At 34.6% G+C, this 13436-nt stretch overlaps 1 protein-coding gene and 1 long non-coding RNA gene across 4 annotated transcripts; one reads left to right on the forward strand and one right to left on the reverse strand.

Annotated features, from left to right (window-relative positions):
* Positions 1 to 1916: 1916 nt before the first annotated feature.
* Positions 1917 to 12300, reverse strand: LOC109092243 (MAM domain-containing protein 2-like). 3 transcript variants are annotated; one of them, XM_042764717.1, is made up of 15 exons: positions 12161 to 12300; positions 11903 to 12084; positions 11718 to 11822; positions 9541 to 9797; positions 9365 to 9446; positions 8824 to 8931; positions 7800 to 8083; positions 6231 to 6324; positions 5994 to 6140; positions 5211 to 5476; positions 4398 to 4491; positions 4120 to 4275; positions 2926 to 3185; positions 2584 to 2668; positions 1917 to 2507 (listed from the first exon to the last, which is right to left on the reverse strand). In XM_042764717.1, exons 2-15 carry the CDS (start codon positions 11931 to 11933, stop codon positions 2428 to 2430), a joined length of 2049 nt encoding a protein of 682 aa, XP_042620651.1. In that variant the 5' UTR covers positions 11934 to 12084; positions 12161 to 12300; the 3' UTR covers positions 1917 to 2427. The 3 variants fall into 3 exon arrangements, with proteins under 3 accessions (XP_042620651.1, XP_042620649.1, XP_042620650.1); XM_042764715.1 differs by having other exon boundaries at positions 7800 to 8119; XM_042764716.1 differs by having other exon boundaries at positions 7800 to 8119; positions 11903 to 12081; positions 12161 to 12276.
* LOC122146385 lies at positions 4502 to 7954 on the forward strand. Its single transcript, XR_006160949.1, has 3 exons — positions 4502 to 5235; positions 6248 to 6327; positions 7793 to 7954. It is a non-coding gene; the product is annotated as an uncharacterized LOC122146385 (long non-coding RNA).
* Positions 12301 to 13436: the final 1136 nt, after the last annotated feature.

The raw sequence follows: 13436 nt of genomic DNA on the forward strand, positions 1-13436 counted from the left end.
ATTGATTTTTAAAAATGTATAAACTGTAATCTCCAGCTTCGGGTCGCCTGCTTGAGCGGTACTTACATCTAGTGTTTAATCATGTCTAAATATTTCTTCACATGAAAAACTTAAAAATAAGTATCAGGTATAACCTGCAATATTCTAGATACAATTTAGTAAAGAGCCATACAGGTCCCTATAGTGGGTTAACCATAGCATTACTAATGAAAAGTTTTTTTTTTTTTTTCTGACAACAAAATGACTCTAAATTTGCCTCTTTGCAATGGAATTTAAAACCCTTTCTCTATTTTAACCTTAAATACTACACTAATTGTAATATAAGTAATAGAAATACAAGAAAAAAAACATTTTAAATCATTATTGGACCATAATTATTGCACAAATAGTATTTAGTACCAAAAGATCTCCTTTAAACATTAAATAAATATTATTGAACTAAAATATAGAACATTTATCGGACTGAAAAAGAGGTAACCTGTATGGTCACATAAGTAAGTAATAAATTAAGCAATAAATAAGGCAAAAAAACAATAAAACCATATCAATCACTCCCCACAATAACTCTAAAGAAAAAAAAAAACTCAAAAACACAACAACAAAACAATAAATACATAAAATGCTGTAATGTTTACCAAAAATTGCTGCAAATACCTGTATAGTGAAGCTGTCGTCTATTCTGCTTAAACCCATTCAAATGTCTGCACAGCGCTGCATGAACCACGTGACCTGTTAGAGCGATTAGTGCTCTTACAACACATAAGCACTAGATGGCAGTAAAGAATAACCCTGTGATATTTGTGCTGGCCTGAGATCCTAGTCTTACATTTATCATCTGTTCTACTTCATTTAAATGAATATTACTTTTCTAAAAGAAATTTGTTTATTATTGATTTGTTGTTGTTATTAGGATTTTTTTATATTCATCGAACTAAATGGAATAACTCAAAACCCAATTTTGCTCATTTTTAAAAAGCTTTTAAAGTTTATTTAGTAATTTATTTTGTTCTGTAAAGTTTTTAAAAAATCTGTGCATCTGCTAAATTGATTTTGTTCTATTTTTATTTTTAAGTTGTGTTTTAATTTGTACTTACAAAATGTGTGAATGTGAGAAATATGTCGAGAACTTGCTGTTGAATTCTGTAATTTTGAAAGTTCAATATTTATATTTACTAATATATTTTTACTACTATTTTATGTACTTGACTCTTTACCAAAGTGTGCGTTTTTGCACATTAAATGTCAGCGAAGCAGCTTCATTTAACCATTTATTATTATTATTATTATTATTTTTTGCCCTATTCAATCTTAAACACTTTAATAAATTGTGTACAAGATATATTTAAAGGGCAACTATATCATATACAGTAGTGGCCAAAAGTGATGTCCGGAGGGGATATTTGCTTTTAATAATTAAAATTTTCTAATTGAAGCATCAAAATATGATGAACATGTTATATTTGGAAGAGGAAAACACTAAACTTGATTAAGGTATTTGACTGACAAAATTATTTGGCAATAAAGGATCTACAGCTTATCAGCTTATGAATATGTGATTTACTGACTACAATATTCTCATGCATATTCCTCAATAAGGAATCACAAATGAAACATGGAACACATACAAATATTTTACACTATCCAATCACAGCTAAGCAATATGCTTAGAAAATCTACATTAACATGTTTGAATAAAGGGCAAAGATATTCAGTTTCCTGGAACGGACAGCATTTCTGGCCACTACAGTATATACAATTACATAATATACACTAAATACATAAAACATAATGTATTTATCTGATATATTATCTACTTTCTCAGTTGATTTCCTAAATAGTTACAGTGTTGTTTCATGTCTCTCACATCACTTTGCACTCACTTTCTTCTCACATAAAAAAAAACTTCAACTCACATCAATATTTCACATCCATTTATTTGGATTTATTTGGTAGTTGTGTAATGATCAAGATAATGAACAGTCAGTCCACACTGTCACAAAAGATTAGCATAATCAGCTGTTACATTTAAAGCTTTTAGACATTACATTTAACGAAGGGCTAAAGGTTATTCTCATAAAATAGAAATCTCTGCAGTTTTTAGTTTTATTTTGACCAGATCTACATGCTGATGTCCAGAAGTACAAATCAAATTAAGAAAATAAGGCATCTGTATAGGGGCTTTCTATTTTCTAATACATCTTTGACCATGCATTCAGTATATGATATATATACTGTATATGAGACATATGATACACACATGAGAAACTGTATATCAAGAATGAACTAGGTGTTCAAAAGCACAGTTTTTGGGTGAACATATCCACTCATGATGCAGTCCTCTTCCCTTTCATCCTCACAGATCACTGCACTCCAGCTGTACTCTCACATGGCTTCAGTTTTCCCAGCATTCGTCTCTTTCTGTCTTTTCTATTTAAAATTCATTGACTGAATATCATCATTATTATTTCCAGAGAGGAGAGGATGAGGGATATGGTCATCAGCATATTCTGTGTGGATGAAGGGATAAACAGTGCGTAAAGATGTTTATGGTAACGTGAATAACAGATGTATAATCAGGAATACCTCTGCATGGTCCTCTTTCAAAAACAATATCATCGATTGCAATATCACTCCTTACTGATGCTCCTCTGGTGGCTTCAAACACAATCTAAGTATGTGGACAAACACATAATATATTAATGAATATTAATAAAACATTTTTTAAATAAGTAGCTCTTAACTGATGGGTGACATCATTATATTGTTTGGCTTATGCAATTCTTGGTAAAAATAAATAAACAATAATATCTGTAACAATAATAATTTTGGTACTGTGTTGGGTTTTCATTTGATGTCCAGTGTTAAATACAGGCACAGGAGCAAACCCAGTTGTCGAGCACTATAATCTAGCTTCATGCAGCTAACCTGGTGCTGCTGGTCATACTGGTAGTTCACTGATGCTCTGAGCCAGGAGATGCCCTGCTCTCCAAAGCTCGTCCACAGTAGTTTGCCCTGCTTCTCTTGTCCAGTCTGGAGGTAAACGCTCAGCTGTCCGATCCCTGAGCCGTACATGTGGTAGTAGAACTGCAAGCACTGTGTTTCTCTAGAGCCGCGCAGAGAGCTGGAGACGAGGCGCGCTTTGTGACCAGCCAGCATCACTGACGCCTCAATGTGCACATAATGACCTAAAAGCAGAGAATGAAGCTATCCCAGATTGTGTAAAAGTCTGAACTAGGTTCAATAAAATGTGATCACCACAGAAAATAACTGTGTTTTGTCCCTCCAAGGCAAGGGCAAGGTACACCAATGTAAACGAAGTGGCACTGTATTTAATTGAATTTAAAGGGTTACTCCACACCAAAATGAAAATAACAGTGTCAAGGTCCAGGAAAGTATGAAAAGCATCGTCAGAATAGTCCATCTGCCATCAGTGGTTCAACCGTAACGTTATGAAGCGACGACATAATGTATACGAAGAAAACAAAAATAATGACTTTATTTAACAATTCCAAATCAGCGTAGCGCCATTTTGGCAAATCTGAGCAGTACGCAGGCAGTCAGTCAGTTATTTGTCAGTCTATGGGACAGTCTCAAGCCTCCCTGTTTTCATCCAAAATATCTTAAATTGTGTTCTGAAAATGAACAGAGCTTTTACGGGTTTGGAACGACATGGGGGTAAGTGATTAATGACAACATTTTCATTTTGCGGGGGAGTATCCCTTTAATTTAACACCCTTTAGGTCCCACTTCACCTGTGTCTAACTACTATGTACTTAAGTCAAAAGAATATTTTTTAGGTGCAGTATACCTGTTGTGCTTATGTTGAACCGCAAAACACTTTTGCTGTTACTGATGTGGAATACAGTTAAGGTCAGGGACAGATTTGGTTAGATTTAAGGGTGGGTTAAGACGAGTGGGTGGAGATGACAGTGTAAATACAGATGTAACTACCAAAGTTAACGACATGAGGGTGAGTGATTAATTAATGACACAATTTATATGTTTGGCTGAACTATCCCTTTAATAACAGATTGATAAGTAATATTTACATTTCACATTAAACTAAAACTGTTACTAGTTAGGAGTGATAAGGGGTTTTTGGGAAGGGTCTAAGCTCACCCACTCCGGTGGTGTGGTCTCCTCTGGGTCCTGTGTAGGACGTGGGTGTGGGTCCTCTGGACAGCATCCAGTCTCCTGAGTCTCCTTCCTTATCCTGAGTGAATCCACACAGACCAGCCTCAAAGTCAAAGTGAGATGGGGCTGACGCAGAGGATGCTGTAACAGAGAGAGTGTGTTTCTGTTTGTAGTAAACAAAATATTAGGAATCAATTGTAAGATTCACCAGGAAGATTCAAGATTCACGTGCACAGTGTTTTGTAATAAATGAAGCTTGTTACCTTTTAGTGCACAGTCACCAAGTGTGACTTTAATGTCATCGAGACCCACAGAACTACAACTCCAAACATTTTTGCATGTGCTGATGAAAACCACCTTCATCACCCAAATGGAGACAAATCACATAATTAAGATCAACACAAAACTAGATGAGTAAAGTTTGTGAACAAACTTTGAAGTTGGCTTGAGAAAGCCTGAAAGTTTGAAACAACTGTAAAAGCTTGAAGTTTGAACGTTTAGATTAGATAGATGTTGCTAGCACATTTCTAGCATGATTTAGCAAACTGCAAACATGACAACTTAAATAGTAAATAGTAGATCAGTAAGTCGGCCTCTCAAGCCAACTTAATGACATATTAGAAAAGAAAGACTGCAACATTTAAAAAGTAAAAAACTCATGTATGGTTCAGTGGATTTAAAGTATGAATAATCCTCAGACCATTTTATATTTCCAGATGTTCTAAACACTTATTTTTTCTAAATCTGGATCTTCCTGTAATAAAAGTCTTCCTGTAATAAAAAAATGTGAGACATAAACCCATGTCTTGCTTACAGATGCTGGAGCAGTGGGCCAAAAGAATCTCCAGTTAAATGGAAGTATTCTGGGAGTATGTGTTTCATTAAAAGTCTGTGAAATGTCCTTTTGAAATTGGGATAGCCAATAGTCTTGTTAGCCTATGTAAATACGAACTTCCCAGGAGGACTTGAACGCATCATATGTCTCTCCCCCTAATATCACCTGCTTCTGACTAGCAGTAACGAGCAATAGTCAAGTAATAGTAAACGAGGTAAACTAAAGCCTTACACCATCTTACCTGGGCATGCTTCTGACTCTGAATGGTCAGTTCTACTGCAATCCAAACATTTCTTATCTTATAATTCTGGGTCCATATTTGTTCTTGTTTAGTACCGTTGCTGTAATACAGATACGCTGACAACACTTGATCTGTTCCACTGAGGCCTTGCAGGGAGTAGAAGAACTTCAGGCAGTATTTCTGATTGCCTGGCATCGGCGGGCCAAACAAACGACTGACGTATCCAGACTGTAAACTGAAGCGAGAGTTTGCCAACAAGAAGGATCCTGTTCACAAAGAACAACTATTTTTAGCCACTTGCTTCAACAAATGCCCTAATCGGTATTAACTGCTATAGGATTGATATAGTCTGCTCCTATTTGACACAAATGTAGTAAAAACATTAATATCGTGAAACATTTTGAAATTTAAAATAACAATTTTAATATGTTTTAAAATTTTATTTATTTCTGTGATCAAAGCTGAATTTTCAGCATCATTCCTCCAGTCTTCTGTGTCACATGATCCTTTAGAAATCATTCTAATATGATGATTTCTTATTATTATCAATGTTGAAAACAGTTGTGCTGCTTCATATGTTTGTGGAAACGTTTTTCAGGATCCTTTTATGAATAGAAAATTCAAAAGAACAGCATTTATTTGAAGTAGAAATCTTTTGTAAGCTTATAAAAGCCTTTACGGTCACGTTTGATTTACTGCATTCTTCCTGATTAAAAGTATTATTTAGAGAACCTCAGTGACCCCAAACTTTTGAATGGCAGTGTACATTACACCCAGCTGTACCTGCTCCCGTGGTATGGTCTCCAGCGGTGTAGATGTTGGGCTGGACAGACACTCTCCTCCACAGTGGACTGTCTGTCTGTGTCTGGACATACTGACAATATCCTGACTCAAAGTCACAGTTCGCAACAGATGGATCAAATGTTGGCTCTGTGAAACAAAACACATATTTTTAATTGATCACACAGGTATTGGATTTTGGGTATGAGCTTTGAGGTGGCTTGAGGTGTTCAAACATACCTGTGTCTGCATTACAGAACTCTGGAGAGAAGGAAATGTCATCAAGAATCACGTATCCTCCATGTGGACTGTTGAACGCCTCCTCGAACACCAACTTGTAAGATACACACACACAAACAAATGCCAGGGCTGTCAATGATTACAAGTTGTCGTTAAATTAATAATTAAATACACACACACTCATATATACATAAACATGCAAACACATACACACACATACATATTTACTTTAAAAAATAATGCATTACAGTATAACGTTGGTGCCTAAAAAATAAACAAATTACTTAGTTACATTTTATGAAAAGTAATGTGTTATGTTACTTTTACGTTACTTTTTTTCATCTGGCCTGGGCTTGCTTGCTTGTTTTTAATATAATTTTTTGTATTTTTTGGCGAATGTAAAAGACCTTTCACACAAAAATTGAATTAAATAACACCAACAAAGCTGGGACATTTTGTAAAATGCAGTGAAATCAGGAATCTGTGTTTTTGTTAATTCCCTTAACATTTTATTTAATTTACAAAAGTACAAAGATTTCCAAATGTATCAGCTTAAGTGACCAGCTTATTTTGTAAATATAAACAAATTTTGATGTCGATGGCTGCAACACGTTCCAAAAAAGTTGGAAATGAGGCAAAATAAAAGTGAAAAGGTTATAGATTATCCAAGCTAAACTGTTTTGAACCAGTCCACAATAAGGTCTTACTGACCTTTATGCCCTAATAAAATTAAATATCGGAATCAATCAGAAAAAAATATAAACCGTAAATAGGTGCAGCACTTTTTTGACATCTGGATGCAACATGTTAAGCAGACGATACAAGATCTGCAGACTGAAATCTACCCAGCTAATAGGAAACATTACCAGAAGTTTGTTTTTCTATTTGTTTATAACGCTACACTGTATGGTCTTTAATAATGTTCTCAAAACTTAGCACAAAAATGTTGTTTATGCAATGTTTTTAAATGTCACTGTTTCAGAATATTCAGTGAATATTCAAATTAATGATCTCATAATGTTTGCAAAGTGATAAAAAAGAATGTTCCCTTTACGTTCATATAACCAAGAAAAATGGTCTCAGAACACATTTTTCTTAGCTTGGTACTTTCTTCAAAACCCAGATTTTTCTCCTGTGACGTCCATCAGACACAGCAGGGGTGTTCAGTCCTCGTCCTGGAGGGCCAGGGTCCTGCAGAGTTTAGCTTCACCTGTCCCAGCATGCCTGGCTGGACAATTAATCCCGCAGACCTTGATAACTTTGGTTCAGATGTGGTCATTTACACTGGCCCTCCAGGACCGGCCCTTAAGTACAGCATCAATAAAAGAACAAACACTTTTTTTTTTTTTTGCCTGTAGTGTTACAGATTTTTGCCTAACACAGTCAGATTCAGTCTGGTCCATATTTAGCAGCTGACAGCTTATTCTGGCCAAGAACTGCACACTTCAGCAGGAAGGGACTATTTGCCTGGTCAGAGTTAGTTTAACATGCCTTTTAGGGGTGGTTGTATCTGAAATAGATTACAACAATAATTTTTTTTTTTTTTTTGTGGTGGTGGTCAGTCTTTACCTCTACAGGATATGGAGCTTTCAGGTCCACTTGTACAGGTATCCAGACTCTGGTTTCTGGACTCCAGTTCACGTTGTTGTTCTCCGGGAGATTGGCTCTCCATAGCTCCTGATACTGTCCCGCCTGATCCCTGCTGAAGAGGGAGAACAGATGGTCCCCGGCGTGATGCTGCTGGTACTGGAAGCTCAAGCAGCCCGACATGGGCACTGTGGTCAATGGAGACACCAGCCTGGCCACCTCCTGGAAGCTTTTAGTGTCAGAAGAGTCCACATACATGTACTGCCCTGCGTGTATCAATGAAAGGGCATCACTGACAGAATCTGTTCATGTAAAAAAAAAAAAAAAAAAAAAAAGATTTTACCATAACAGGTTGTCAGACAGTATAACCGGAACTGGGTGTTTACTCACAACTGACTGGTTGGAGTACGTAATAATGTTGTCAAAATAATATGGTAAATTAATATTTATTTGTAATCATGAAAGACTATATCATAATACTTTTTAAAAATATTTTTTGTGTCATATGATATTATACAATAAAACACATCCAGACACATATTATATCATAAAACCTTTATGCATAATTTTTTTTTAATTATATAAAATTATACAACTAATAAAATACTTGTTTTAAATTATTTGTGAATTGCATAATTTCTGCATTTTTCTGTATATAAGTTTTTGCTTAAGATTTTTTAATTGTATACAATTATTCAATTAATAAAATACTTTTGTATAATATGTATTAAATTAAAAACATAAAATTGTTATTACATTATGTATTTATGTATTATATATATATAATATATATATATATAGAGAGAGGAGAGAGAGAGAGAGAGAGAGAGAGAGAGAGAGAGAGATTATGACAGTAATAAAGTATTACAGAACATTTTTCATGTCTAATAAGATTAAGATAAGATTTCTATAATAATATTTTTTGTATTGTATGATATTTTATGCTAAATCTTTTTTCATAGATCAAATTTGATTATATCACAAAGCAGGTGCTGGTCAGACAAACCTTTTCCATCATTCAGTGCGGTATCATTTGATCTTCCCACACGCCAGTTCATAAATCTGTTCCACTCGTTAGTGTAGCCACACAGATGATCTTCTTCAAAGTCACACTCTTTGGTGTCACACGATCAGAAAAAAATAATTACTTTGCATGAAAATGTAAATAACTGGTTTTAAAACTCTCTGCTTCTGCAAGCCTTTTAAGGCCAGTAGCATTTGGGCACAATTCTGACGAACAATAATTGAAAAATAGATATCTGGGTTCATTTAACAGATTTTCTTTTGCCTCAGGAATCTGCACACAGGCTGGTTCCTAGGAATAAAATTTTTTTTGTAGGAATAGCCATCAAACCATTGTTGGGAAAGAACAGTATTCTGGACAGTTTAATAAATAATTTAATTAATAGTTCTTTTCATGTGGCTGGCCCTGATTTTGGCATGAAATTATAAGTGTTACAAAGAAACAAACAAAGCGAAAGGCTGCTGAGCTGTTTTGGGTGTTTGCTAACATGCTGTTTACTGGCCCAAGTTATCAGAGCACTAACCTATACCGTATTTATCAGAGATCTTGATCTCAAAGATGGACAAACTGCTGCCTTCTTCTCCTAGAGTGCCTTCAATGATGATCTACAGACGTAGAAGAAACTTGTCATTGGAGTCACATGATAACATGACAATATCACATACATCAGCATATCCAGACTCTAGGAATAGTTCTTACCTTGAAAGTTTCGTTGGAGTTCTGAAGGTCAATGCTTGCGATAAGCCAGCTATCAGATGGGCTTTGGGTCGTCCAGAGCACCTGATCGAAGCTCTCTCCGTCTGTGCGCTTCTGCACCTGCAGGGAGGCGCTGCCTGTGACCTGATAGACCATCCTGAAGCAGCTCCAGTCCTGTTGCTCCACATCTGGACCCAAAAGAACTGCCTTTCCCTTTCCCTGGTCCTCCTGGACTTGCTCTTCGACTGTGATGAAGTGTCCTGTGTGAAGCAGAACGAAAACAACATTCATGGCAAGAGTTTGTGCGTACAGCTGGAAAGGCAGATACATGTTTTAGCAGTGACAGACCACTTATCAAACTACTATTTCATGACTGAGTGCTAAAATGCATTTGTTCTTTTGTCTGCAGATGCATATAATTCACCAGGCTTCACATGTCAGGCATGGGCTCCTATTGTCTCCACATTTGTATTCGAGCCTTACATTTATTGTTAATTTCCTGTGCTCTTTAGATTAAATCAAGAGCAAATAATCCAGTGTGCTTGTGATTCATGCCACGTATAAACAGAGCGAATAACCAATCTAATAATGTGCTATTTCACTATCTCCAGATGCCCTAAATATTGAGGCCATGGTTTCCAGATGTTGGTTTTAGTAAACACGATTTCTTCACTTTTCTGGGCTTTCGATGCATGCAGTTTACCTGTTTATTTTTTACACAGTTCACTACAAAAATAAAAAACCTGTCATCACTTACTCACTCTCAAGTCATTCCAAACCTGTCTAACAGTTTTTATTCCACTGAACACAAAAGGAGATTTTTTTTCATTTAGAGGATTTGGAGTATAGTACATAAGTCACTATGAACTGGTGTTATATGGAAAATGTACAAAGATTCTTCAGCATTTATCCTTTTCAGCTCCATTCCATTCCACAAAACAAAACAAAACAAAACAAAACAAAAAATGCAGCATACATGAAAACAAAACAAAACAAAACAAAAAACAAAACAAAACAAAAAAAGAATCATAAAATAATGAAAAAACAAAACAAAACAAAACAAAACAAAAAATGCAGCATACATGTTTGGAAGGACATGAGATTTGGGAAATAATGAACGATTCCTTTAATGCATCTTATAGCATAATGTAAAAAGCCTATATGTGAAAACTGACAAATAAGATGGAAATTCTAACGAAAACTCAATAAATAAATAAATAAATAAATATATTTCTGAAAACGTGGCAAGTGCTTAGAAATGCATTGTATTCATGATGATTTTAAGATTTTTTTTTAAAATCCAAAACCCTTTAATCACACAAAAAATGTCATTTGGCACAACTATCAAAAACGTAATAATATATTTTTCTTACACCTTGAACACATACTCATACATACTTGATACTTATCTTGATCATTATTTTCAAATACATATTAAAATACTTTTAAAGTAAATATATATATATATATATATATATATATATATATATATATATATATATATATATATATATTATATATATGAAAGAATATTTAAAACTATATATATTGAATATAATGAATTATACATAAAATAACAATACAGTGCGGTTGTACCACATGACATCTTACAGCCTGAACTAACCTTGTCTTGTCACAACAAGGCAAAATTATTCTGTATGTTTCTGCACATTGGTTGCATCACTTGACTTTTTGTTGGTCACACCACATGACTTTGATTTTGCAGGCAAACCTTTTTCAAATGTTTATACATTTTTATATAAACTGCTTCACTGCCTGCTTACTGTATTTATTTCCTGAGAAATAAAAAAAATATATATAAATAAAAAGCTAAACTATTTTACATTTTGCTTTCAAGAATTTAATTCTTCTACTGAGTTTTTTTTCTTCTTCATTATGATATCAGGACAGATGCATAACATTTTTGACTATATGCCAATCAAAAATATACTGAAGAAAATTTAATTCAGAAATTAAAAACATGTTCATCACAGAAGATGTGTATTAAAAACACTTTATGTATAAATTGCTTTTTTATATATATTTTTTAATAAATTAATAGATCTGGCCACTGACCCATAAAAAGACACAAACGCTGAGATAACATCCACTCATATGGTGACCTTGGCATCAAATGATTCACAAAGCAATGCATGCATTGACATGCTGCTGAAACTCACCGGAAGGGTTGAGGGTCCAGCTGAGAAAGGCCGGGTCAAACATGTAGTCACATATGCTGTCCTGAAAGCTGCAGGAGCCTGGCAAAAGCTCTGCTTTAGCTGTCACTGAAAGAAAAGAGCACTGAACACACACTTACGCATGTACAATGATCTACACAGACAACTTAACTGCAATGAGTCCTCACCAATCAAGCTCAGAAAGTAGAAAGGAAGCATCTTGCCTACTATGTTTTTCCTGCAAACAAAAATCAAATTACACCTGGATAAGTACTAGAACTAGACATCTAGACTTCATTCTCTCATCTTGTCCTTCTTTCAAGCTGGCAGCATATAACTGATGCTCAGATGTGATCCTTCTGTCTGGCTGCTGGAGAAGAAAAAGGGAGGGAATTAGGAGAGGGTTTCAATAATGTTGACCAGATTCAGAGGTTACCTTCCCTTACCTCAGACTTCCACTTATGCATAGCATCCATAACAGCTTCATCAGCTGGATATTTAGATCAGATCTTTATTTTCTCTCTTTAAATTTGTGTAACATCTTGAAATCAGACAGTGTGGTACTGTGCCATCTGGAGCACCAAAATATCTCTTGCTTCTCGTTTTATTCAGGCAAGAATCCAGTACTGTGTGTTCTAGTTATGAAACATTTGTTGATGATATGAGCAAATCTGCATTTTACGGAAGTGCCTATGAGACATCTATAGCTTTGACAAAATTGATAAAGTGATATTACAATATATCAAGCCATTCACTAATTTCGGCAGCCTTATTTCCAGTAGTATTTGTACCATTCTTTTTCTCCATATTTCTATATATAAAAAGGTTTTCACATTAAACTTAGGAATCGAACAGCTCTAAATGATGCCAAGTTTCTTTTTTGTTGTTGGTCAGGTAAGGGAATTAATTAGACTGCTTTAAAAACTCACTAGTATCAGTGTAATGTATATAAAACTCACATAAAACTTTTACATAAAATGTGGTTAAAGACAGGGCAGCGTCAAACACCTTTGCGGTATGGGTACTTAAATCAGAATCAGAATCAGAAGGAGCTTTATTACCAAGTATGTTTACACACACAAGGAACTTGACTTGGTGACAGGAGCTTCCAGTGCAGAAGAAAGTACACACATAGTGCAAACATACATGATAGTGCATACATACATAGAATAACACAGTAAAGATGAAATAACACAGAAAAGAAAGAAAAACTGAAAAATTAAAGAGATAGTTTAATTAACCCATGATTTACTCACCCTCAAGCCATTAGTTGTATATGATATAATGTTCTTTCTTTCAGATGAATACAATCGGAGCTATATTAAAAAATGTCCTGTCTCTTACACTTTTTATAATGGCAGTGTATGGCTGTTGATATTCAATAGTCCTATAAAGTGCCTCCATCCATCATAAAAAGTGCTCCAAATGGCTCCGAGGGTTAATAAAGGCCTCCTGAAGTAAATCGATGCATTTTTGTAAGGAAAATCTCCATATTTAAAACTTTATAAACCATAATCTCCAGCTTCCGCTAACCGTATTTAGGGCTTCTTAATATTTTATGAACAACAAAAAAACACAAAAAACATCACATAAAACACACAAAAAAAAAAAAACACAACAAAAATATATACAAAATTTTTCTTACTAAAAAAAAATGTTAAATATATATCTCAAATAAATACAGGCACAAATATTAACTTGATTATGTTATTTCCAATGCTT

Source organism: Cyprinus carpio, chromosome A10 (assembly GCF_018340385.1).
Source record: "Cyprinus carpio isolate SPL01 chromosome A10, ASM1834038v1, whole genome shotgun sequence".
NCBI lineage: Eukaryota > Metazoa > Chordata > Actinopteri > Cypriniformes > Cyprinidae > Cyprinus > Cyprinus carpio.